Source organism: Glycine soja, chromosome 5 (genome assembly GCF_004193775.1).
Source record: "Glycine soja cultivar W05 chromosome 5, ASM419377v2, whole genome shotgun sequence".
In the NCBI taxonomy this organism is placed as follows: Eukaryota; Viridiplantae; Streptophyta; class Magnoliopsida; order Fabales; family Fabaceae; genus Glycine; species Glycine soja.
Window position 1 is genome coordinate 33032608 of NC_041006.1, and position 24514 is coordinate 33057121.

At 35.2% G+C, this 24514-nt stretch overlaps 1 protein-coding gene and 2 pseudogenes across 1 annotated transcript; 1 reads left to right on the plus strand and 2 right to left on the minus strand.

The window, feature by feature from the left end:
• Positions 1 to 13173: 13173 nt before the first annotated feature.
• Positions 13174 to 14932, minus strand: LOC114412576. Its single transcript, XM_028376518.1, has 2 exons — positions 14799 to 14932; positions 13174 to 14708 (listed from the first exon to the last, which is right to left on the minus strand). The coding sequence occupies exon 2, from the start codon at positions 14654 to 14656 to the stop codon at positions 13523 to 13525; it is 1134 nt and encodes a 377-aa protein (XP_028232319.1). The 5' UTR covers positions 14657 to 14708; positions 14799 to 14932; the 3' UTR covers positions 13174 to 13522.
• A 3916-nt stretch (positions 14933 to 18848) lies between these two features.
• LOC114411311 lies at positions 18849 to 21082 on the plus strand (annotated as a pseudogene).
• An 87-nt stretch (positions 21083 to 21169) lies between these two features.
• LOC114412577 lies at positions 21170 to 22596 on the minus strand (annotated as a pseudogene).
• Positions 22597 to 24514: the final 1918 nt, after the last annotated feature.

Sequence of the window (24514 nt, forward strand, 5' to 3'; positions counted from 1 at the left end):
TTATGCAGTAATTTCCAAACTCATCCATCATTCCCAACCCTTCTTCCTTCTCACATCCCCTTCCCAACCCTTCCTTCATTGCGGTTTTGTTCCCACACTTGGTCGCGCCAACCTTCCCAAGCCTTCCCGTGGCATTCCATATCCCTATGAGTATTCTGATGCTCTCACACAAAATCTTTTTCATATGTGCAACAGACGATGAATCAAAGAACCTGTAAACACACTTAATTAAGAAACTAACTATGCTGAAAGTTGTTGATAGTACTTTCAAATAATTTCTTTCACTATTTGAAAAATTATGCCTATATCACTCCCTGAATAAGAATTAAAATTATGCGCATATATATATTTTATAAATTCAATCTAAGTTTTTTAAAAATTGGGTTAATGAAAGTAAGGGTGAGATAAGAAAATGAGAAAACTTATAAGAGAAACTGAGAAAGAGAAAGAACACTAACAGTACACGGTCTGAAGTTAGTTTTGTCTACCACTAAACTGCATAGTAAAAAAAACAGTTTTTTAAGTCAAATACTGGAATATAATTTCACAAAAAATAAAAAATACCGTAAGAAAAAACTATACAATCTGTATTTGTGTTTGTAACTTCTGTGTCTTAACTCTTAAGTTAGCTCTTAAGTTAGCATAAACAAATATACATAGTTTCGGTCCCTCAATGTACTTTCCCCTAGGACAGTAAAATACAAATTTCGGTTTAGTTTTGCAGCTTTATATTATTTTTTTGAATGCAGATGCATGTTAGTGGCAACCCAAATGTAATGATTTTGAGTGCAACAACTCAACTTTTAAAAATTGTATATGGCCAGAGTTTTTCTCAACGAATCTGCCTATTACCAGGTCCAGGCTTATCTCTTCTTGATGCTGTTTTCTCTCATGGTCTTCAGTTCATTCAATCTTTATAGTTCCATAACCTTAGCAGTTTATCTCTGTAAATTTGTCTAAAACAATGATATTTGTATTTATTTATTTATAATTAATTAATTAATTACTAAATGATATGGTAACCACTACTATTATTTTTAACTAATTCATATTATTCAAAAGACATCCTCATCATGATACATGCATGCAGCTTGATTTTGCTTTGTGGTTTGATTGTTTCTCAAATTCATTTGTCAGTGCTGTGCATGTGAGTCAATGTCTTGGTCGTTTTTGCTCTCCTTTCTATTCTACTTTTTTCATTATTGCTTTTTTCCAGTATTTCTCAGTTTTCGTACACTGTATCCCCCGTCCTCTTATCTCTTTCTTTATGATGCTCTCTTCAAAAGAAGCCATTTGTTCTTTGTTCTTTCTCTTTCTCATGTCAAACAAAGTTGTGCTCTTCCTTTGTTTGGACCAAAATTTTGTACACAATATGCTAGCTAGGGCCAATGAAGTGCACGCACAAGTGGTATTTCTTCATCATGAATATTGATTTTTTGTGTGTGTGGATGACAATCGATTTTCTTGTGAAACAGATTTTATATATAGTTCAACTCACCAGTACTCTTAATTAAGTAGTTTTTATAAGCTTTTTTTTGTATTTTTGTTTATTAAAAAAGCCACTTTTATTTATAATATATTTTTTTTAAAATTATGTTTATGTGACTTGTTAAAATAGAAAAAAAATAACATGGACTAAATATTACCTTCAATTCATTTATATTCCGTAGAACTGTGCAAGTGCTATAATACAAATTAAGCATTTTACTTTAGTTTAGTAAAAGCCCGATTTTAAGGTTAGGGCAGAGTGAAAATCTCATTCAAACTAATTTGTACAAGTTATGAAAATGTATACACCGACATATCATTATTTTATGTTAAGTAGCTATATAGACAAATTTTAATACTCCACAAAAAGAATACTTTGAAATTATAATTATATGATTTTATAATTAACCAATCTACACAACTTTTCTCCAAGATGGGGGTGCCAGTGTCATGCCATTTAATTTCTGATTTTCCTTTTTTCCTCATTGAAGAAACAATGATTTCTTTATCAAGCTCAAGAAATCCCAAAAGTGAAGGGAAATAATACGTACAACCATCCCAGAAATATGTATAACAGGTTTACTCTATCACGTGCTCTGCTATTATATGGACTGAATCTGAATCAATGCTATTTAATACATCCAGCTCCTCATGCGCGTGACATGTTATACCTGCAGTCTAATTTACTATATGCAAAAACCATTGGAAACGTGACAGTTTTCTTGTGAAGCATATATATTTTCCATAATATACCTTATTACCTTGGACAGCTCTCTTGTGCAAAATATTTTTACCATAATCATAATATATTAAAACTGAAACCTGTGACGTACCATGTCACTATGTAGAGTAATTAATCTGAATCAGGTCTTGGGATCTCTATATATAATATGTCAATACTCAATTAGTGTCTCAGTACTAGGGCATATACATTGGACAACATCAGGGTTGCATACTGCATGCAATGCACACATACACATGCAGAAGACTCGCCAGAGTCCCGGATTGACCATTTGGTGCAGCTTCTATTGTGGCATCTTATGTCATGGTCACGGTTTTAAGTTGCGGTTGTCTTTATGGTGAGCCAAAAAAATCTTTACATTGCAAATAATTATGAAAAAATGCAGCTAATATAATTGTAATTACGATCCGTGATGAGTTTATGGTGAGTCAAAATACCTTGACGCCACGGCCGGATTATGGACCGATATTTAAAACCATGGTCAGGATATATGGTATGACAAGGAGAGACATGAAGTGTTTGAAACACTTCAGTACCCAAGTCTGTGTAAGTTTTGGAAGAGTAATAAATGTTGGATGCTATTTTAGATTAAAGTTTGAATTTTGAATATATATATATATATATATATATATATATATATATATATATATATATATATAAAACATAATGTTGAGTATTGGCACAGAAAATTTAGTTATTTATAACTTTTTTTCTTCTAATTTAATAGTATTGTCTATGTCGAGATGAATAGATCACTTCTAATATTAGTATATTATAACTACTTTGTAATTGATGTGTTGTATTCATCATGCATTTAAAAAAATTCTCATAGGTCTCATGTGTCTTTTTCTCTCCGAATGGATTCTTCGATAAATAAAAAGGATATTTTTCCTGTTAAAACAAATGAGACAATGGGTAAAAGTTTGAAAAAAAAAAAAAAAAATTTCAAGTCCCACATCGTTCAGAATAAACACTTGAATAGTGTTTCACTCCTTATATATAGAGCCTCTTTCTTCATTTTTTCTTGTCCCAGTTGAGAATATGTATTTTCTCAACTTTTCTTTCTCCCTCCCATATTTCAGCCGATACATTTTCGGCAAACTTCTTCCTCTTTCTTTCTGTCGCACTAAATTTTTGGTTGACTATTAAAGTGACTTTTCAAGTCATATTTTTCGGTTGGTTGTTAGAGTGACTTTTCAAGTCGTATTTTCGGGTGGCTTTAGAGTGACTTTTCAAGTCATACAAAAGGGTGTAATTCTAGAAAGGTTCCCTCAGTATAGTGGAAATCTTATACAGTGATTTGGACTGTTTTATCCTGGGGATTTCGTGGTTGATAGTCTGCTTGCTCAATTTTTGGCAGTGCCACGAAACGTCTTAAAGAAAACGACATTGTTCGCGACTCAGTCAATAATTTTTTCGGTTTGCCATAAATTATTTTAACAACAATTTTAAGACGGATTTCGGTTCTGCCATGGCTACCATAGATATTACTGACTCGAACAACAATGACCTCAACAAACCTTTTAGGTTTGAAGGGTATCATTTCAAACGTTGGCAACAAAAGATGATGTTTTCTTTAACTATGAGGAAAGTTGCCTATGTTTTGAACACTGATATTCCAGTGGTACCTGAAGATGCTGAGAAGGAAGTGAAGGATAAAATGACTATGGAATTAGCTCTCTGGAATGAAAATGATTACCTATGCAAGAATTTCATTCTGAATGGGTTAGCTGATGATCTCTATGATTATTATAGCCTATATAAGTCTGCCAAATTAGTTTGACTGGCTCTGGAAAAGAAGTATGATACTGAGGAAGCTGGGACTAAAAAGTATGTTGTTAGCCGCTACCTCAAGCATCAAATGACTGATGATAAATCAGTAGAGTCTCAATCTCATGAGATACAAATTTTTTTTTCATGATATCATATCAGAGGGTATGGCTTTGGATGAGCAATTTCAGGTTGCTATCATCATAGACAAGCTGCCCCCTGACTGAAAGGATTTCAAAAACCTTCTCAGACACAAGACCAAAGAATTCTCTTTGGAGTCTCTGATCACACGTCTGCGCATTGAGGAAGAGGCACACAGACAAGATCAAAAAGATGAAGTGTTGGTTGTGTCTCACAACAACACTAAAAGGAAGAACACAAGTGCAGTTCTGAAGCCTACTGGCAAAAACTTTAAGAATCAGAACCGTAATATGAACAATACCTCCAACTGCAGCAAGAACCCCCCAAGGGTCCAACATGCTAGACAACATCCACCTGCCAAGAATAATCCTGGTGAACCATTCCTCTGCTACAATTGTGGCAAACCAGGACATATGGCACGTAAATACAGAAATCCTTCAATGACATGTGCTCCCCAGGCTAGCATGACTCAAGAGCCATACATAGCTGTGATAACTGAGATCAATATGATTGGAGGATCAGATGGATGGTGGGTAGACATTGGCGCCTCCCGCCATGTCTGCTATGATCGTGCTATGTTTAAAACATACACGAATGTTGAAAATAAGAAAGTGTTGTTGGGTGATTCCCACACCACTATTGTTGCTGGAACTAGAGATGTTGAACTGAAGTTTACCTCTGGAAAGACTTTGATCCTCAAAGATGTGATGCATACTCCAGAGATGAGAAAGAATCTGATTTTTGGTTTTCTTTTAAACAAGGTTGGGTTTACTCAGACCATAGGTACGAATTTATTTACTTTGACCAAGAATGGGGTATTTGTAGGGAAAGGGTACGCCACTGATGACATGTTCAAATTGAATCTTGATATTAATAAAGTTTCTCCTTCTGCTTACTTGTTGTGTGATTTTAATATCTGGCATTCTAGACTTTGTCATATAAATAGTCATTGCATATCTAACATGAGTAACTTAGGTTTTATTCCAAAGCTATCTTCAAATCACTTTGAAAAATGTGTTTTTTGCAGTCAATCTAAAATAACTAAGAAATCACATAAATCAGTAGTTAAAGAATCTGAGCCATTTGATTTAATGAATTCTGATATATGTGAATTTGATGGAACGTTGACAGGAAATGAAAAACGATATTTTATCACTTTTATTAATGACTACTCTTATTATACATATGTATATCTTATGAAAAATAAAAGTGAAGCGCTTGACATGTTTAAGTTATATGTAACAAAAATTGAAAATCAATTCAATAAGAAAATTAAGAAACTTCGAAGTGATAGAGGCACAGAGTATGATTCTAGTTTGTTTAATGAGTTTTATAATTTGCATGGAATCATACATGAGACAACTGCTCCATATTCATCTGAAATGAATGGTAAAATTGAAAGAAATAACAAAACTTTTACAGAATTAGTTGTAGCTACTATGTTGAGTTCAAGTGCAACATCTTTTTGGTGGGGCGAAATTTTATTAACTGTTTGTTATGTGCTAAATAGAATCCCCAAATCAAAAAGCAAGACATCTCCCTATGAGATATTAAAGAAAAGACAACCAAATTTGTCCTATTTGAGAACTTGGGGATGTCTGGCCTATGTAAGGATTCCAAACCCCAAGAGGGTTAAACTCGCAGGTAGAGCCTATGAATGTGTGTTCATTGGTTATGCTATTAATAGCAAAGCGTATAGGTTTTATGACCTAAACGCAAAAGTGATCATAGAGTCAAATGATGCTGATTTTTATGAAAATAAATTTCCTTTTAAATTAAGGAATAGTTGGGGTACTTCATCCAGTTATCTTCCTGCTATTAGTAGTGAAAATTTTGCACAACCAGAATCAGAAATAGAGCCTTGAAGAGGTAAGAGAGCAAGAATTGTTAAAGACTATAGGCCCGATTATATGGCCTATACATTAGAGGAGGATCCATCAAACCTCCAAGAAGCTTTATCTTCTTTAGATGCTGACTTATGGCAAGAAGTCATTAATGATGAGATGGATTCTTTAGAATCTAACAAGACCTGGCATTTAGTAGACTTGCCTCCTGGTTGCAAACCAATTGGTTATAAATTGATCTTGAAAAAGAAACTAAAACCTGATGGTACTGTGGATAAATAAAAGGGTCACCTTGTAGCCAAGGGTTTTAGGCAAAGAGAGAATGTGGATTTCTTCGACACCTTTTCACCAGTCACTAGAATAACATCTATTCGGGTGCTAATATCTCTTGTTGTTATTCACAGTCTAGTGATACACCAAATGGATGTTAAAACTGCTTTTTTAAATGGTGAATTGGAAGAGGAAATCTATATGGAGCAACCTGAAAGGTTTGTGATTCATGAACAAGAAGATAAAGTCTGCAAGTTAGCTAAATCTTTGTATGGTCTAAAACAAGCACCTAAGCAGTGGCATGAAAATTTTGATAACTTAATAGTCTCGAATGGGTTTAAGGTGAATGAAAGTGACAAATGCATTTACTACAAATCTGTAAATAATATTTGTACTATCATATGTGTATATGTCGATGACCTTCTCATATTTGGTTCAAATATTCATGTAGTGAACGATGTGAAATCATTGTTGTGTAACAACTTTGATATGAAAGACCTCGGAGAAGCAAGTGTAATCCTTGGTATTAAGATTACCAGGTCAAAAGAGAGAATTTCTCTGGATCAATCTCACTACATTGAGAAGCTCTTAAAGAAATATGACTACTTTGACTGTAAACCTGCTAGTACACCATATGATCCAAGTGTAAAACTGTTTAAGAACACTGGTAAAGGTATACGACAAATTGAGTACGCAAGTATCATTGGCAGCCTTAGGTATGCCACTGATTGTACTAGACCCGACATAACCTATGTTGTGGGATTATTATGCAGGTTTACCAGTAGACCTAGTATGGAGCATTGGCACGCTATTGAAAGGGTAATGAGATACCTTAAAAGAACCATAAACCTTGGATTACATTATAAAAGGTTTCCAGTTGTACTTGAAGGATACAACGATGCAGATTGGAACACTCTTTTAGATGATTCCAAAGCAACCAACGACTATATATTTAGCATAGCTGGTGGAGTTGTTTCTTGGAAGTCAAAGAAACAGACTATCGTAGCTCAGTCCACTATGGAATCTGAGATGATAGCACTAGCAACTGCTAGTGAGGAAGCAAGTTGGTTGAGAAGCTTACTTGCAGAGATTCCTTTATGGGAAAGACCGATACTAGCTGTGTTGATCCATTGCAATAGTACCGCGGCTATTACAAAAATTGAGAACCGTTATTACAATGGTAAGAAATGACAGATACGTCATAAGCACAACACTGTTAGAGAATTACTCTCAACAGGAGCTGTTAGAGTGGACCACGTACGCACTGATGATAATTTAGCAGATCCTTTGACGAAAGGATTAGCTAGAGAGAAAGTCCATAACACTTCTAAAAGAATGGGACTATTGCCCTTAATGTGATGATCATTCATGATGGTAACCTGACCTAAATGACTGGAGATCCCAAGAACTAGGTTCAATGGGTAATAACAAGTTATGAAGTGATATGAGATGAACATGCTGTTATAAGTGAAAGTAGCATGATTCCTAAAGTAACAAGAGGATGAGTTATGAAAAAATTCTTAATTCTTAATGAGATATATACTCTATATTGAGTGGAGTACCTAGACTATAGGAGTACTCTTGATAGACTCACCTATGTGAATGTGGAAGTGGGGGCCGCTTCATATGAAATTTTGAGCAAAATTTTCTAGAACGTTCACTATACCGGGATAGACGTGCTTGGCCTTTAACGCACAGGCTTTATAGAATACACCTATGAAAAGGTTGTGTGTGGTTTGATGTCGGAGGTAAAGTTCAAGACTTCGAGTCACTCTAGTAAAATCTGAATCTTACTCACTATGCAAAGGTTCAAGTTGTATGACACCTTTGTTTATGCACAATTTTATGAAATACTCGATTTTTTTTTTCGAATTTCAAGTGGGGGATTGTTAGAACAAATGAGACAATGGGTGAAAGTTTGAAAAAGAAAAGAAAAAAAAAACTTCAAGTCCCATATTGCTCAGAGTAAACACTTGAATACTGTTTCACTCCCTATATATAGAGAGCCCATTTCTTCATTTTTTCTTGTTCCAGTTGAGAAGCATTTCCTCAACTTTTCTTTCTCACTCTCATATTTTAGTCGATGCATTTTCGGCAAACTTCTCCCTCTTTCTGTCGCACTAAATTTTCGGTTGGCTATTAGAGTGACTTTTCAAGTCATATTTTTCGATTGACTGTTAGAGTGGTTTTTCAAGTCATATTTTCGGGTGGTTTTAGAGTGACTTTTCAAGTTATACAAGAGGGTGTAATTGTAGAAAAGTTCTCTCAGTGCAGTGAAAATCTTATACAGTGATCTGAACTGTTTTATCCTCGGGACTTCGTGGTTGATAGTCTGTTTGCACAATTTTTGTCAGTGTCACGAAACGTCTTAAAGAAAACGACATTGTCCGCGACTCAACCAATAATTTTTTCGGTTTGTCATAAATTATTTTAAAAACATTTTTTTTATTATTGGAAAGTTATCTTCTCAGGTAAGACAATGGTCTCATCTCAATTTATTATTTGTTTTTGTTTAGATTTATGTTAAGTTTTAAAATCACATTGAAATAATAATTGTGTAATTTATGTAATGTTTATATGATTGAATTTTGAGTTAAAATAATTTAAAGTAATTGAGTCAAAATTTTGGCATTGAAATTTATTATTAATTTTTTAAAATAAAACATCTGAACACAACTTTAATTCGTTTTAATTCATTCCTTGTAGATGGTCTAAGATGATGATTTCATAAAGATGAGACACACTGATGATAGGATGCATCGCTGGCATTTGCTTGTTTGTGAGTGAATTTGTGATGTACCAACTCATGATGGGATTATCCTGGATCGGCAATCGAGGCAAGGAACAGTTTAGTGACCTCTGTTTTAAAACCTGCACCTGTTGAAAGATGAAGAGTAGAATAGAACATTAATGCAACCTCTTTGTAGGCACTTGACAGACATGAGTTAGTTGCTTGTGATGTGAAGATTTTTGAAGTCAGTTGCATACACTGACTCTGTAGGGGTCATATATCAGCTTTGTTTCATGTTAAAAGTTGTATGCATGTGGGAGCTCTCAAATACAATACTATATTAAAAAACCCTAGCTAAGCAGCTAGACCTTTGTTAAGTTCAAAAATCAAACCATCAGAATTTCATGGTTTTGTTCCAGTAAAAATACATTCGCTTTTGAGAAGATTAACACTAAAATGTACTGTAAGCATGACATGCAATTGCAATATATAATACTACTTCTAAATGTATATATGAAATTTAAATAGAAGCATCTTTTAAAATGTAAAAAATATATGAATACTTTTGTATTGATTATTAATTTCTTTTTATATATTTAATTATTGTAGAATCCATTAATAAACTATCAAAGATGGATAACTTGACCGATTGTGTGTAAGTTATTATAAATAATATAATGTTTGAGTTCAATTTTTATTATTAAAAAATACTCATTACTAAAATAAACATAACAGAACAAAATCATGACGAAATACGTACTCTTAATCAAGCAAAAACTCTTTACTGATTATAATGAGTGCACTTTTGTATTATTATGAGTGAGTTTATTTAAATTTTAAAAAATAATTTTAAAATAATTTTTTTTATGAAAGTATTTGTTAAGAAATAAATAAGATTTACTTTTAAAAAAATAAAAATATTTATTTTAAACAAAAAAAGTTAAGACAAATATATCAGAAAAACATAAATTTACTTATTAAAAAAATATTTTTTAAATAAGCTTAAACAAATTGGTTCTATATCTAATTAAGTATTTGAAAAAGAAAAATACTAGGAACACATTCTTTCATAGATAATATTTCTTATGGATTAAAATATATTAAAAATTACAAAATAAAAAAAAACTATTAAATACTATATAAAACTCACTAAATTTTAAAAAATTTAATCAATGAAATAGAGTTGTAAAAAAGTGTAACTTATCATTTCTCTTTAAAGAATAGGGTCACGTCTCAAACTTAAATGCTACTTATAGCAATGTGCGTGGTTCTCAAGGGCACCTTATAACAATTATTATTTGGTACTTATATATCACGTGAAAAGTTGATAATTGACACGTAGTTGAATCGGGATGCAGGGACACAAGGTGGAGACTAACTGAAATGGTTATATTATGAGGCAAAACTGGTTTTACAAGTATTTAGACGAGTGGTACATTAATTTATGCAAGAAAGTTGTGTTATTCATTATGTAACATGGATTAAGCCCAAGCCCAGTCCATAACAAACTTCAATGGAGGAAATGGTCCTGACAATTTCATCGACTCTTCTTCATTCCTTCCCCAATTACAAGCATTTTGGCCGCAAAATAGTGGACTTCGAATCAATTGGCGCATGCATCTTGCTTCGATACATTCATTTAGTGTGAAATTCGGAAAATATATAGTGAAGAACGAGGATGAGCAACATTGAGATGGAAATGGAACCCACGGTGAAATTCACAACATGCTCTTAATTAACCAGTAAAAACAAGGCTGAGAGACTAAATCCACGTAATTTCTCTTTGGCAAATGCTGTGTTCCCCTGGTAGTTTTAAATGCGTTCACATGATTTCTAATAAAAAAAAAATCTCTTTTAATTTTTTAATCGGTGAGCACTAGTTTGCAAGACAGTTTTATATTTTTAAGTTTGAGAACCAAATTTCATGATGAGAAAATATAGGACCTTGATCATGTACATAGCGCAATTTGCAGTTAATCTTATTGTATCTGCCGTGGTGTTGACATATTCGTAGTCTGATCTTTCCTTTTCATCAATTTTCTTGAGCAGAGAAAAATAGCAGTAGCAAGATCGTTACATTAATTCCTAGCTCACTGCCATGTCTTACTACCATAAACATTCAAGATGCAGGCATAATTAGACAAAATGCCGGCATTATTCACTGCACTTCGTTGCTAGAAAATTGGCATTAGATGACTGCAAACATCCTCGACAAAGTCCTCACTGATGTCTATAATTTCTTATGTCGTAAGGCCTCAAACCCCCCAAAATATCAAGCTTCAGATAACTAAACACACATCAAGAATGCATTCTCAGCAACACATCCAATGAGATCCATGTGAATTAGAAAACAGTTGCCATATTTTATCCAACCCATCTAGTGGTCATACAAGAATGTTGCATAGGATGAATAGTCAAATAAGGAGAGAAAAAATATGAGAATGAATGTATTACAAAGTTAGAGTGATGCTTGTTGAGGAAAAGATGGTAGAATCATGCTTATGATGGTTTGGCCATGTCAGATGGAAGATTGCCTAATAAATTGAGGTAGAGGAAGATTGGGGAAAAAACTCTTCAAGAAACCATTAAATAAGGATTTTAGATCTAAATGACCCCTCTAGAGACTTGGTTTTTGATAGAACACAATGACATTGTTTGATCTATATATAAAAGACCACCACACTTGTATGGAAAAAGCATTTATAAGTATTTTATCCAACCAACCAATCATTGGTCTATCGTATGAATGCATATCATACTTCAAAGATGCTATCCTCAAAATTTCACACATTTCTATTGTTGATATCACACAATCACCACTAACACTCATGCTCTCATTCCATTCCCATCTTTGATTTTGATGTGCATAGAATGAAAAATGAAAACCAAGGTAATGTGTTAATGACCTAACCCATCCTATCCCATTAAACCAGGTAAGCCTGAAGTTGATTTTGACAGGGGTTAGAGTTTTGGAAATTAGACAGGTATGTTTTAGGGACGGATTCGGGTTATGCTTTGGGTTAAAAACATGATTAGTTATATGATTTAACTATAAATAATACTCCACTCTAAGATTGTTATATTGTGTCAACAAATCTAATCGACCTAGTCTAGTCTCATATTATCAAGTCTTAGTTTGTAATGAACCAGGAGACGATATATAAAAGCAAATATAACATTACATTTTAAATACCAAAGCACCAACACTGCATCTGCTAAAGAGGAGGAAACTCTAAAGTGTGCCCTTGACTGCCAGACAAGGAGTGGAAAATTTATTTTTGTACCAGGGCTTAGAAGCCTAGCCACACCGCAAAACTGAATACAAGAGTTCAGCACTCCATGGATAACAGGGTAGTAGAATTATTGAGTGAACTGAAGTTCCTACTTCATACTTCCAGCATAAAAAACTGTTGTCAAACTGATCACTCACTTAAACTTGAGACAGTATGGAGTTCAAATTATCCTAGGGACTATCATTCTTAATATTCTTTGACATCAACAGTTTCCACTATATACTACTGGCAAACATCAAAGAAACTCTAAAAGTTCTCTGCAACGCCTTCTGTTAGAAAAGAAAATAATAGGTTCTACTGTATTTTATGATATCAGAAATCAAAGAGGTACCCAACCAGGAAACAGAGATAGCACAGGAAATTTAAAGATTGCTTACTCTCTCCCAAAACTTGCCTATACCTTCTCTGTTCTCATTCTTAATCCTGCATTCTAACCAAATGCCCCTTGCCACATACAGGCATTGCAGCAGGGTGTGTGCATCAAAATGTTTAACCAATTCCCTTGGCTTCTTTCCCTTTAATCCTAAAATACACTTTAGAAAACCAGGTAACTTGAGGATGACTATCATCCTCAAAATTTGATGCAAAAGATTCTAAAGGCATTTACGGTAGTAAAAACCAACAACTGCAACAGGAATACTACTAAACTTTCATATATGTTGATTCATACACAATCTTCTAATGCTAGCAATACAATTGACCTTGTCAGTATGTATAAACAACAACATAGAGGCCTTGCAATGACTTCTCAGCATATCCAATGATAACATTTAATCAAGAATAAATTGTCAACATTAGAAAAGCAAATCACCTGATGCCCTGAGCATGCCATCATATCATTATCTAGGGATAAACTGAAATCTCCAGTGAAACCAACCGCAGCAAAACCATAACTCATTTAGAACACCCAATTCAATTTCCTGAATCTCCAGAGAGTACAACAATAATTCAAAGCCAAAAGAACACCACACGGAAATCACACAACTATAATCAAACAATGGCACACACACAAACACAAAGGAAGCTCAGCATAATTCCATGAAGAAACAAAGTCAATACTCAATACAGCTACCTAATCACTGGGTAGGAAAAATAAATAAATATATATGTATACTATAACCTAGAACAAGCAAAAGAAATATATAAAAAAAAAATGGCATCTATGAAGTTTCTATTATACAAATAGAAATTGTGTTTACAGTATGAAGACCTACAGTAATAGTACACAGCAGCAACCTCCTCCTCACTTGGAAACCAGAAGAATCTCCGGCTTCTTGGCCTTGGTGGGGGTGTTGGCGTTCGAGTTAGTGGCGGCATTCGTCTTGGCAGCCTCTCGAGTCCTCACATCAAGCTGAATGAGACTCCTCGTCGCGAGTATCGCCTGCGGCACCAAATCGTGCGAAGCGCGGGCGTACAAGCACCGCACCGCGAAGGAAGCGGCGTCCTTCACATCCTGAGAGTTCAACGGTCCCAATAGACAGTGCCCCAGGATTCTGAGCGAAGGCTGCAGAATCTCCCACGGCAAGGGAATCCTCTCCCCTTTCCCTTCCATATCATCACGAATCTCGAACGTGTTGGCGAAATCGTTGATTTCGCCAACGATTTCGCCATCGCGGTCGAGCTCGTTGCGGCAGGGGCAGTGGGAGGCGCCGCCGGCCCAGGCGGCGGCGAATTGGCAGAAGTGAAGCTTGGACCAGGCGGGCATGTGGGAGATCTGGGAGAAGAAGGAGTGGAGCGCGACGCCGACGATGGAGGCGCGCTTGGTGGATTTGACGCCGAGCTGGGGTTCTAAAGGGGGAGAAATGAGTCCAACCGAGGGTGGTGTGGTGAGGGTTAGGGTTTGGGGTTTGCGGAGGGGCGCGTGGTAGATGGAGGGGTGGGAGAGGTCGGGGATTGTGACCACAAGCGGTTTGCCGTTGCGGGATTTGGTCTCGGCGGCGTAGAGGGCGAGGAGGACGGCTTCGAATCCCGCGAGGGACGGTGGCTCCGGGGAGTGGATGCGGGAGAGGTAGAGGCCGGCGAGGAGGGGGACGAAGGAGAGGACTACCAGGCGGAGGTGGGGGTCAGAGGAGAGGAAGGTGTCGTAGAGCCAGTGGCAGAGGGGATCAAAGTGGGAACCGGAGAGGGAGGAGGAGACGGCGGAGTAGGCGGCGGGGGAGGAAAGTAACGACAAAGCGGGGCGGTCGGAGTCCGCTAAAGAGGAGAGAGAGTCGGAGGAGGAGGAGGGGAGGATGGCGGCGAGGGCGTGGATTCGGGAACGGGCTTTTGAGACTGATTCCCACCATGAATGCATTGGGTCAGAACAAGTGTTTTTCTTCGGATCGGCGTTGTTGGGTGTGGGCGGGGACGATGATGAATCGCTGCGTTGAAACTCCATTTGCTTCTTCTTCTTCCTCTCACCCACACACACCACAGAAGCTAAGCAGTAACTAGCAACACAAGTGATTAATCCGTTAAAAGGTGAATCTTTTGAATAATATTTAGTTTCATTTTTGACATAATATTTTTACCAGACTCACCTAAATCACCTTTAACGCTCTGCTCCTTCATCATCAATTCTTCTTAATCCTAACTGGAATTTGCTGGATGATCAAAATAAAGTATTCTGCTCTTTCTAATTTCCTTTTGATCTTTCTTATCCAAATATTCCCTGATTGGAATATGGAACACCTTCACGGGAATTAAATTAAATTCAAAATTTCTAAAGAAATAGCTACTGTTACGTTCCTTCGTTTTGTATTCCCAGGTAGAAAAATACATTTAAAAAAACAGATATAATTTGATTTCATCTAAATTGATTTTTATTTTATTCGTCTTAGGTCAAGGGTGGAATTAATACAAAGTCACAACTCTAAGAGTTAACCAAAGTGGATAACTCAAATCACAATAAATTTATCATTTCACTACATTAGTACAAAATATTATTGCCCGTGAAAGACTTTAGACCCCTATAAAATCACCCAATATTAAAGTAACAAGTAAATGTTTAATACACATCATTATTATAATATAATTTTTTATTGAGTAAAGCATTATAATTATTTTTATAGGTATTTTTTCACGTAGTCTTAACCATACTGGAAGACCCATCAAATTTTGAAGATCTCATATCTTTATCCATTTAGAAGTCCACTTCACTTCTGGTAACATATACCATAACTCAATTCTAATCAACAATTAAACTTAAAGGCTTAGACACATAAACTTAGTTCATCTAGAACATATAAAATGATTAATTTTTTAGTATATTTAATGAGGCCTTTGAGAAACCTATAACATCATTATCGCATGCTTGGGAAACAATCCCGTCGGAGGAAGCAATGCACTTGCGAGACAACTCCCAAGGGGGTGTGTACGGATGGCAAATTGACCAAAGCATGTTCATTTTAGAAACTTATATCTAAAAGGAAATTTGTCAATAAAGTTGACGAATAACTGGTAGAACTCGCCAGTGGAGATGGTGAGACACTGTCCACGTGGCGGGTCTCGCCATTCGTGATGGCGAAATGCTTTTTTTTGGAATTTTTTTTTAACTTCAAACGAGTTTAACTTTTGATAGGAATGTCCGTTTGAGGCCCATAATATGTCTGCTCAAAATTGAATGAAGAATTCCTGACAAATGCTTTGAAAAATGAGTTGACCAAATCCCCTTCAGGAATTTGCCAAGGGATTCTTGATTCAATTTCGAGCATTTTGACATATTATGAGTCTCAAACGGACATTCCTATCAAAAGTTAAACTCGTTTGAAGTTAAAAAAAAAATTCCGTAAAAAAAGCATTTCGCCATCACGAATGACGGGACCCGCCACGTGGACAGTGTCTCACTATCTCCACTGGCGAGTTCCACCAGCTGCCACGTGTCCAACTCGCCAATTCCATTGGGAGTTCCCTCATAAAACAGATCTGAGAAAAGTTTTGAAACAGCCTCCTTTTAGGAATAAGTTTCTAAAATGAACTTGGTTAATTTGCCATGTACGGATGATTGCTAGCGAGACAACAATTGCTTCCTGAAGAGGCAAAACCTCTAAAATAGAGTGCAATGTAACAAATATATTTCTAACCGTTAAAATTTGTGTTGTTAAGTAATGGATATATTTTTTGTAATATAAATAAAGTGTAATGTTATTTTTTTTACACAATCAAAATGATAGGCCGGAGACTATGGGTCCATAAGATACCGAAAGCAGCAGTATAAGGTCCAAAATGAAAATCAATCCACAAGACATCTAAAGGATTTCACACAGCAGATTCAGTTATTCATTGCTGAACTGGCTAGAAGATGATGTCTGTCATTTTCTTCCTGTTATGCCTTTCGTGTTATTTTTTTGCATTTCTGTGATTTTGGTTATAAATACCTATGTATCTTACAAGAAATATAAGTTCTCTTGCTCCTCTCTTACTCCTCTCATTGTGCTTTGGAGGCTTCCTAGACCTCAAATTTTAGGCTTTTTACACTCTCATTTCATCAATATCAATTTTATATGTTTCAATAATCTTTTATGGATGGAGGGTCTTCAATGAGTATTAGTGGCGACCAATATAATTTAATTATATTTTTATTTTATTCTATACTGTGCCAAAAAATATTTTATATAATAATAGTTTAAAAAATTTCTTAACTTTTAAACTTGAATTAATTTATTAAGAAGATAACTATAAATTAATAAATAAGTTATTAACAAAATATAATGATATAAGTTTTTGATAGGATGCATTGGCAGCACAAAAAAAAGTTACTTTTCTAAAAATTAAGTACTTACATTTGTTTGTATGGAAAAAGTAAAAAATGGCTGATGTGTACATGCAAGATCCATTGGAAGTCCAAAAAAATAGTTAATCCATTGTGGATGCTTTAAGAGCATCTCTAACTAACAACTCCATCAAAATTTCTTTTCTATTTTTTAAATAAAATTTCAAAGAGCTCACTAAAATTTCTCAAATGAACTCCGCACGCAATCTATCTAATTTTAAATATTTCAGTTTGAGAAATACAATAAAACAATATCATAATGCAACTTTTGTATGATGATCCCACCAAAATTGAAGAGTAACCGATGTTCTACATAGCACTCCAAAGCATGTGTGGGTCCTTTTTGAGTTTCTCTCCAACTATTACAAATAATTTTCGCTGCAAGCCTTTAAAAAAAATATAATTTTTGCTACAACTTTTTTTATATGATTAGACAATTTAGGAAAAAACATCTAATTTTTTTATATAATTGTTATAAAAAGTAAAGAACTTTTATGATTAAATAACACTACAAAAACTTTTTATACTATGTCAACATTATTCTTACCCGTTCCCACTATTTCGAGTAAGTTGTCTAACTATATTGATTATGGATTCGATGGATACTTATAAAAACTCTAATGTTTAAGTCAGTTTGGGTTTAAGAGAGTAAAAATGAACATACCTAAAGATCTCTTGATGTGTTTATATAGCAAAAGAGTGACTTGTTTCCATTAACGTACTTCAAGTGACATTTGCAAAGTTTGACTGGGATATTGACTGAGAGGATCGCAAAATAATCATTACGGTCAAAATTCTTTCCAATAATAAAAAACGTAATTTGAGAAATTGTCAAGTCTAGTCACCATGACCCGACCAAAGTCTCTATATATTTCTTTTACTGCAAAGCCTTTATATCTAAGAGGGCACAAATATATTCTAATTAAATTATTTTATAAATTCAGTCATATATTTTTATTTTATTTATTTAGACAAGTTTTTTCATTCTTTTCAATTGAATTGGACGAGACTTTTGCTGCTATGTGGAAAATAAAAGTTCCACCAAAAGTTACGTTGTTCGTATGGATCAGGGGGCTGAAAAATCGATTACCAACACGAGGTGTAATTTAAGAACAAAGGGTGTCCTGTCACATGATGGGAACTTCTTATGTCTGTTTTGTCAATTAACTGATGAAAGCTATCAGCATCTGCTTTTTACGTGTGAGAAGATTAATCGTATTTGGATGGAATGTTATCAATGGATAAATATGCAAACGGCATTAGCAGAATGTGCAGTCACGCACCATCTGAAAAAGGAGCAGTTGGTGCATTTGGAGACATAGGAATGAGTGTGTCTTTAACAATGCTGTTTTTGATACAGGAAAAATTATGCAGAATATCAAAGTTTTTTGTTTGGTCATGGTTAAGGAATATGGGAGATAGGTGGAGCTAGTCATATAACCAATGGGTGACAGCACAACATGCATGCCTAGTGGGATAAGGATGTGATTGATGTATGTGGATCGGGATGTATATTGTGGAATGGTTGATTGTGATCACAATATTTTTCGCAATACAAAGGTCCATGGCCACTGTCATCTTCTATTTTCATAGCCATGTATCTGTGGGGAAAGGGAATATGGATCTTGCTATGGTTACTTGGTATTTAAATTGATTTAGATTTAAAGACAATGTAACCAATAGTTAGCTTGTGGGAAAGTTATGTTTCTGGCATGTGTAGATGTAAGGATTTGTGGTACCCATTGTACCCAATTTAATATAACTTTTTGCGGATTTAAAAAAAAATATATAGTTGAACAAACAATGTCCAAACACGTAAAACGCCATTAGTGGTTGCACTTGCAGCTTTGTTACTTTCCCCCATCTAACATCTTGCATAACAATAAATGCATCCATAGAACAAACACAAACAGCATTTTTAAAAGTCTCGTTTCCAGCATCTCATTCTTCTCAATCCAAATTTTCATCTCTCAGATTTCCAAGCTCGAACAACTAGGACAACACGGTTTACAACGTTTTGTTCTCTAGACGCTACAAATGATCCAAAAGAAAACACCCCAATTGAATTAAGTATGCATCTTTGTTTTCCTCTAATGATTTTTCAGATTCTCTTCACCTTCCATTTTCTTACGCACGTTGTTTGTGTGTTTTGCCGTTGTTGCAGGTTACCCTGCGTTTCCAACATCATTGGATATCAATAAGATTCGTGACATTCTGCCGCACAGGTAAGTGTTGGTTTTTTTTTTCCTTCTCTTTTCTGAGTTATGGATGTATCCCTTGATTGTGCTTTTCGTTTTTTCTTTTCTAAATCCATTTTCTTTGTTCTTTTGGTGGGGTGCCATCATTCAGGTTTCCATTTCTTCTAGTGGATAGAGTGATTGAGCACAATCCTGGAGTTTCTGCAGTGGCCATAAAGAATGTGACAATAAATGACAACTTTTTTCCTGGGCATTTTCCAGAAAGACCAATCATGCCTGGTGTTCTCATGGTTTAGGTAAACACTAATATGAGTCTAGCTACCCTTTTATATTTCCTTTATATTCTCTTCATGCCTGCAATTTTTTTATCAAGTGTAAAAATCTGTGCTTTAATTAAATAAAATATCTGTTTGATGTTTTAACTTTGAATATCATCAGTCTATTACAATTTACATGGTACTTTTATTTAGTTGGATAAACTAATAATGGAAGTGATAGCTCATAAGTCTCTACTACTCAATTTGAACTTTGGATACTACCTCCCAGTAGTAGTTCATTTGAAACCTTTAAGAACTCAATCTAGATCAACTTGGTTTCATGTTAAGATCTCTTAAATTGTAAAAATGCAGATTTGATTTCTTATTTTGAAATTTTGGAGCAATAGCAAGCGATTTTTTAATTTTTGCGAGATGGACTCTTCTATTACATTCTTAGACTTTTGAAGTGCAAAGAGACCAGGGGAAAAAATAGAATCTACAACATTGTAGATCGTTACATTTACTGAATTTCCCACACTTTTTTCAAGTTTGAATATCATAAAATGAATGGTGTTACTATTTAAATTTGGAGTGACGTGTCTTGACCCCTGCCACTCAAATGCAAAATTTAAATGTTAAAGATTGTAGATCATCAAATTTACTTAAGTTCCCATACCTTTTCAAATTTGAACGTCGTAAAATGAATTATATTACTATTTAAATTTGGAATTATGTGTCCTGACCCCTGCCACTCAAATGCAAAATTTGGAGATGGAGATTGATACGTAATTTTGACTAAGTTAATGTTCACATAATCTCAATGATTGTGAATAACCGAATATCATATGAATATTGGTTAATGGTAACATTCTTGCTTGTTGCGTCAAGTTTCCTCTGCATTTCATTTAGTGTCTAGCTTAGGTTTTGTTTAACTTGTGCCGGTTTGAATGCAAGAAAAACATAAGCAAGATTCCTATATCTGTCCTATCTCTAGAGCTAATATTGCACCTTCATCTTGATTAGGTCAGGGTACCATATTACCTTCAATGTCTCATTAGACTTCATAGCTTATTTATATTCACTACCTGATTGCATAAGTTCCAACCCATGAAAGAGCTTTTGCGTTAAGATTGACAGCAGGGTGTCTGTAATTTTCTAAAGGTTCTGTTGAATTATCTTTAATGCAGGCAATCGCACAAGTTGGTGGCTTGGTTATGTTGCAGCCTGAAGTTGGAGGTTCTCGTGAGAATTTCTTCTTTGCTGGAATAGACAAAGTGCGATTTAGGAAGCCAGTGATTGCAGGAGACACTTTAGTTATGAGAATGACACTTATCAAACTGCAAAAGCGATATGGAATAGCAAAAATGGAAGGAAAGGCATATGTTGGAGGTGAAGTTGTGTGTGACGGTGAGTTTTGATGGCTACTGGGAGCGAATAATTAAGACAAACCCCTCCACCAAAAAGAAAGAGTTGGTTCTGCTGCATTTAGTTTAGCCCTAGATTTTCTTTTATTGATGAGCATGATCACCATTTGAGTCATTTGGCCTCATGTACTTCTCAAGCTCAAATTTCTTGCAAAGTATTTTTTTATAGCAGTCCAAGCTATCTTTGCATGTGTGTTTTTCTGTGTTGCAAATGATTATGATAAATATAACAGATAATTTGTGTGAAATTACAAATAAATATTGCCTAACTTGAAATTTTTCAATATAGATGCAAGTATTTATATGAGGTGTCGATATTATAAATTTATAATGCAGATACAAGGTGAATGCATACAAGATAAGAGCATAAAATTTGAAACTTCTCAAGGGAGAAATCTGGCTATACAGGACAATGATTATCTCCCTAGTGTACATTATTTTGCTTACAACCCAAGAGCACCAAGGGGTGTCTTGCCCTGGCCAGCCTCAAAGTAGAAAATCAGCATAGCCAACATAGCAATCCTAGCGTGCTTAATCTCAGTCAATTTCAGTCTCTCTAGCTTGTCGGTATCTGGAATGTAAACACCATCCTTGATTGTGCCAGCAAATCCCAAAGGGTCAAAGAATTTTCCTCCAGGGTAGCCTTGTTCGCCAGTAGAGTTGCCAAAGTTCTCAGCAGTTCTTGACCATGGAGTGGCCCACTCCACTGACTGAGAATCTGGGTTGAAGAAGTCCACCCATCTCTTGCTCTCAACCCACCCCATTAGGAGTAACTGGGTACCCAGAAGAGAACCAAAGGAGAAAGGAGCAATTGCATTAGGATCAGCTCCAGCCTCAAACCATGGAACTCCACTCCAAGCCTGCCCTATAAAGATGCCTACAACTGCAGCCATTGCCCACCTCCCATGAATGAGTTCAGCTTCTCTATACCATTTGAGGAATGCTGGGTCCTTTCCTAGTCCTAATGGGTCGAAACCGTAGTCACCTGGTAGCCTGCAATTGCAACATTCAACAACAAATGAATCCATCAAACTCTTAACACTATAGAGACTGTTGGGAGTTTGGGAAGCACTTAGAAGGGTTAACCGGCTAATGTTTTTTATTTTATCAGCAAATGTTAAATGTTATTATTATTAGTTTTTTGTTAACAGATATTTGAGCCTAATGTAATGACTAAGATTATCATGAAAATCAAACTCTATATGGTTATCCAAAACCTTAAGACATTAGATGAGTTACATCTCTTAATCTCTTATATAGTCATATATACATCATTGAGTCATTTCCTGATTAATGTGAGACTAATAACTCATACTTGAATTTCAAACAAAGAATATAAGAAAGAAAAGAGAAACAGGGGAGAAATTGAGAAGATATACGGGTGGACTCACGAGCCATCAAGCCATTCTGGGTCAATGAAATTCCCACCACCTTTTACAGCTGGGATCCATGACTTCTTTGGTGCAGCAGCAACTGCCACAATAACTCTTCAAGGACTAACAACAGCACCAACTTTGCCTCCAATGCCAGCAGCAAGAAGGGCATGGCTCCTCTTTCCTCCACACAAGAAGTGAGATCCAAACCCATTTAACACAGCACTAGATGTTGCAGCTGCCATCACTCTTTCACCTAACTATAGCCTACTTGAGGAAACCGAAGCTGCAGGTTTGGAGTTTTCTTTTGCAAAAACACACTTTGTGATCTTATATGTGAAGTGTGAGAAAATCCGAGGGTGCTCTCATAGAATGCCATGTAGGACTATGAAATCTATAGAAGAAATCTTAAACTCTCGTGGATAGATTTTGGACCAATGTTTGGTCTCCATCCCCGTCCCATTAGGGATGGGAATATGTCAGACCGACCTATAGGGACTTACGACTTGATGTATATAAAATTTGGCCTGAACTGACTTATTTAATTGAAAGGTTAGGTTTAAGTTTTTTTAAAAGCCTATTAAATTAAATAGACTAGGCTTAGGTTTATTAAAAAACCTTATAAGCCTAATAGACCGGTCTATATATATATATACTTATATTATTTTTTGGTTACAATTAATTTTTAAAAAAAATTATGATGGATTAGCTCCATAACTTCTATCCCTATAATCAAGTAAGACTTTAATTACAATTTAAGTGTGAGTCATGTGTCATTTTATATTTCTCATTATTTTTATTGACTTTCCTATTTGTGTTAACGTTTCCTTTTCCTCTAACTTTCTTATTGCATGTCTCCAGAGCAAATTAAATATTTAATGTAAAGAAGGCTTTTAAAAAAGCTATTAGACTAGACTTTTAAAAAGATCAATCCGAGACAAAATAAAATCTTTTAATAGACTATAGGTTAGACTTAAGCCTAAAAAATTCATCATAGACTAGACTTAGGTCTTTCAAAGCTGATCTAACCTATTCCCATCCCTACCTCCCATGTTTCATAAACCACGTGCATCAACTCCTAACCACATATTATATTTTATAATGTCCATCTTTTTCTTAAGATGAATAGTTCCTAACAAAACTAATTTGATGAAGATAACGAGAATCTTTTTTTTCTTTCTTTGTTTACTCAAGTACTATATAAAAATATTATAAAAAAATGATTTTCACACCATGGGTCTCTCTGGTTAAGTTATTGAAAGAATATATAAGTATTAAATAAACCCGTAATATGAAATTTCAGGCAAATTTACCGTACAGGGCTTGTTTTACAAACAATTTACCAAAGGGGGTTCGTTTTTAAACAAATAACATGCAGGGTCTGTTTCCGACGTGGGTGCCGCCATTGATACTGGCGGGAAGCTTGAACCGCCAGTGCCAATGGCGGTAAGGAGGGTACCGCTAGTCCCAGTTGCGGGACATGTGCTGAGTAGGAGAGAGGGGTGAGGGTGTGCCGCTGATGGCATCTGCGGGACAGGTGAGAGAGGGTGGGTAGGGTGGGTGCCGCCAATGCTGTTTGCGGTACAGGTGAGAGAGGGTGGTGCTGCAAGTGCTGCCTGCGGGACACTTTGGTGCCGCCAGTACTGCCTGCGGGACACCTTGGTGCCGCCAGTACTGCCTGCGGGACACTCTTGCTTAATATATCTGTGACTCTGTGAAATAAAACATTAGGTGAAGTACAAGCTAGTCAAATAAAACATTAGGTGAAGTACAAGCTAGTCAGTGGATTTGCAGTTAGAAAGAATCCTTGTATTAACCAAAGAATATTAATTGTATAATTTATATACGTATTAAAAATGTATGCAAAGCAATATGAATTTTATTTATCAACGTGGTTTAGTTTAACAATTATTTTTTTTTGTTAGTTATTTTTTATAATGGTATGTGAAAATTTTCAAATAATACTTAGAATATTGAACATAAAATACTATCAAAATAGTTGCTGGCTAGTTATATATTATGTATATTCATCGATTTTTGAATGAACTTCAGTGCAACAAGTATTCAAATCATTTCAGTAGCTTTCAAATCCAAATCCAATGTGTAGACAAACATAATTGATCTCGTAATAATTATTGCGTTTAAATTAAGTCTAGTTAAAAACAAAAAATGAAGATGAACCAATTAAGTTTGTGACAGCAATTATCACCAAAGTGTGCCAATGCTGTTTGGG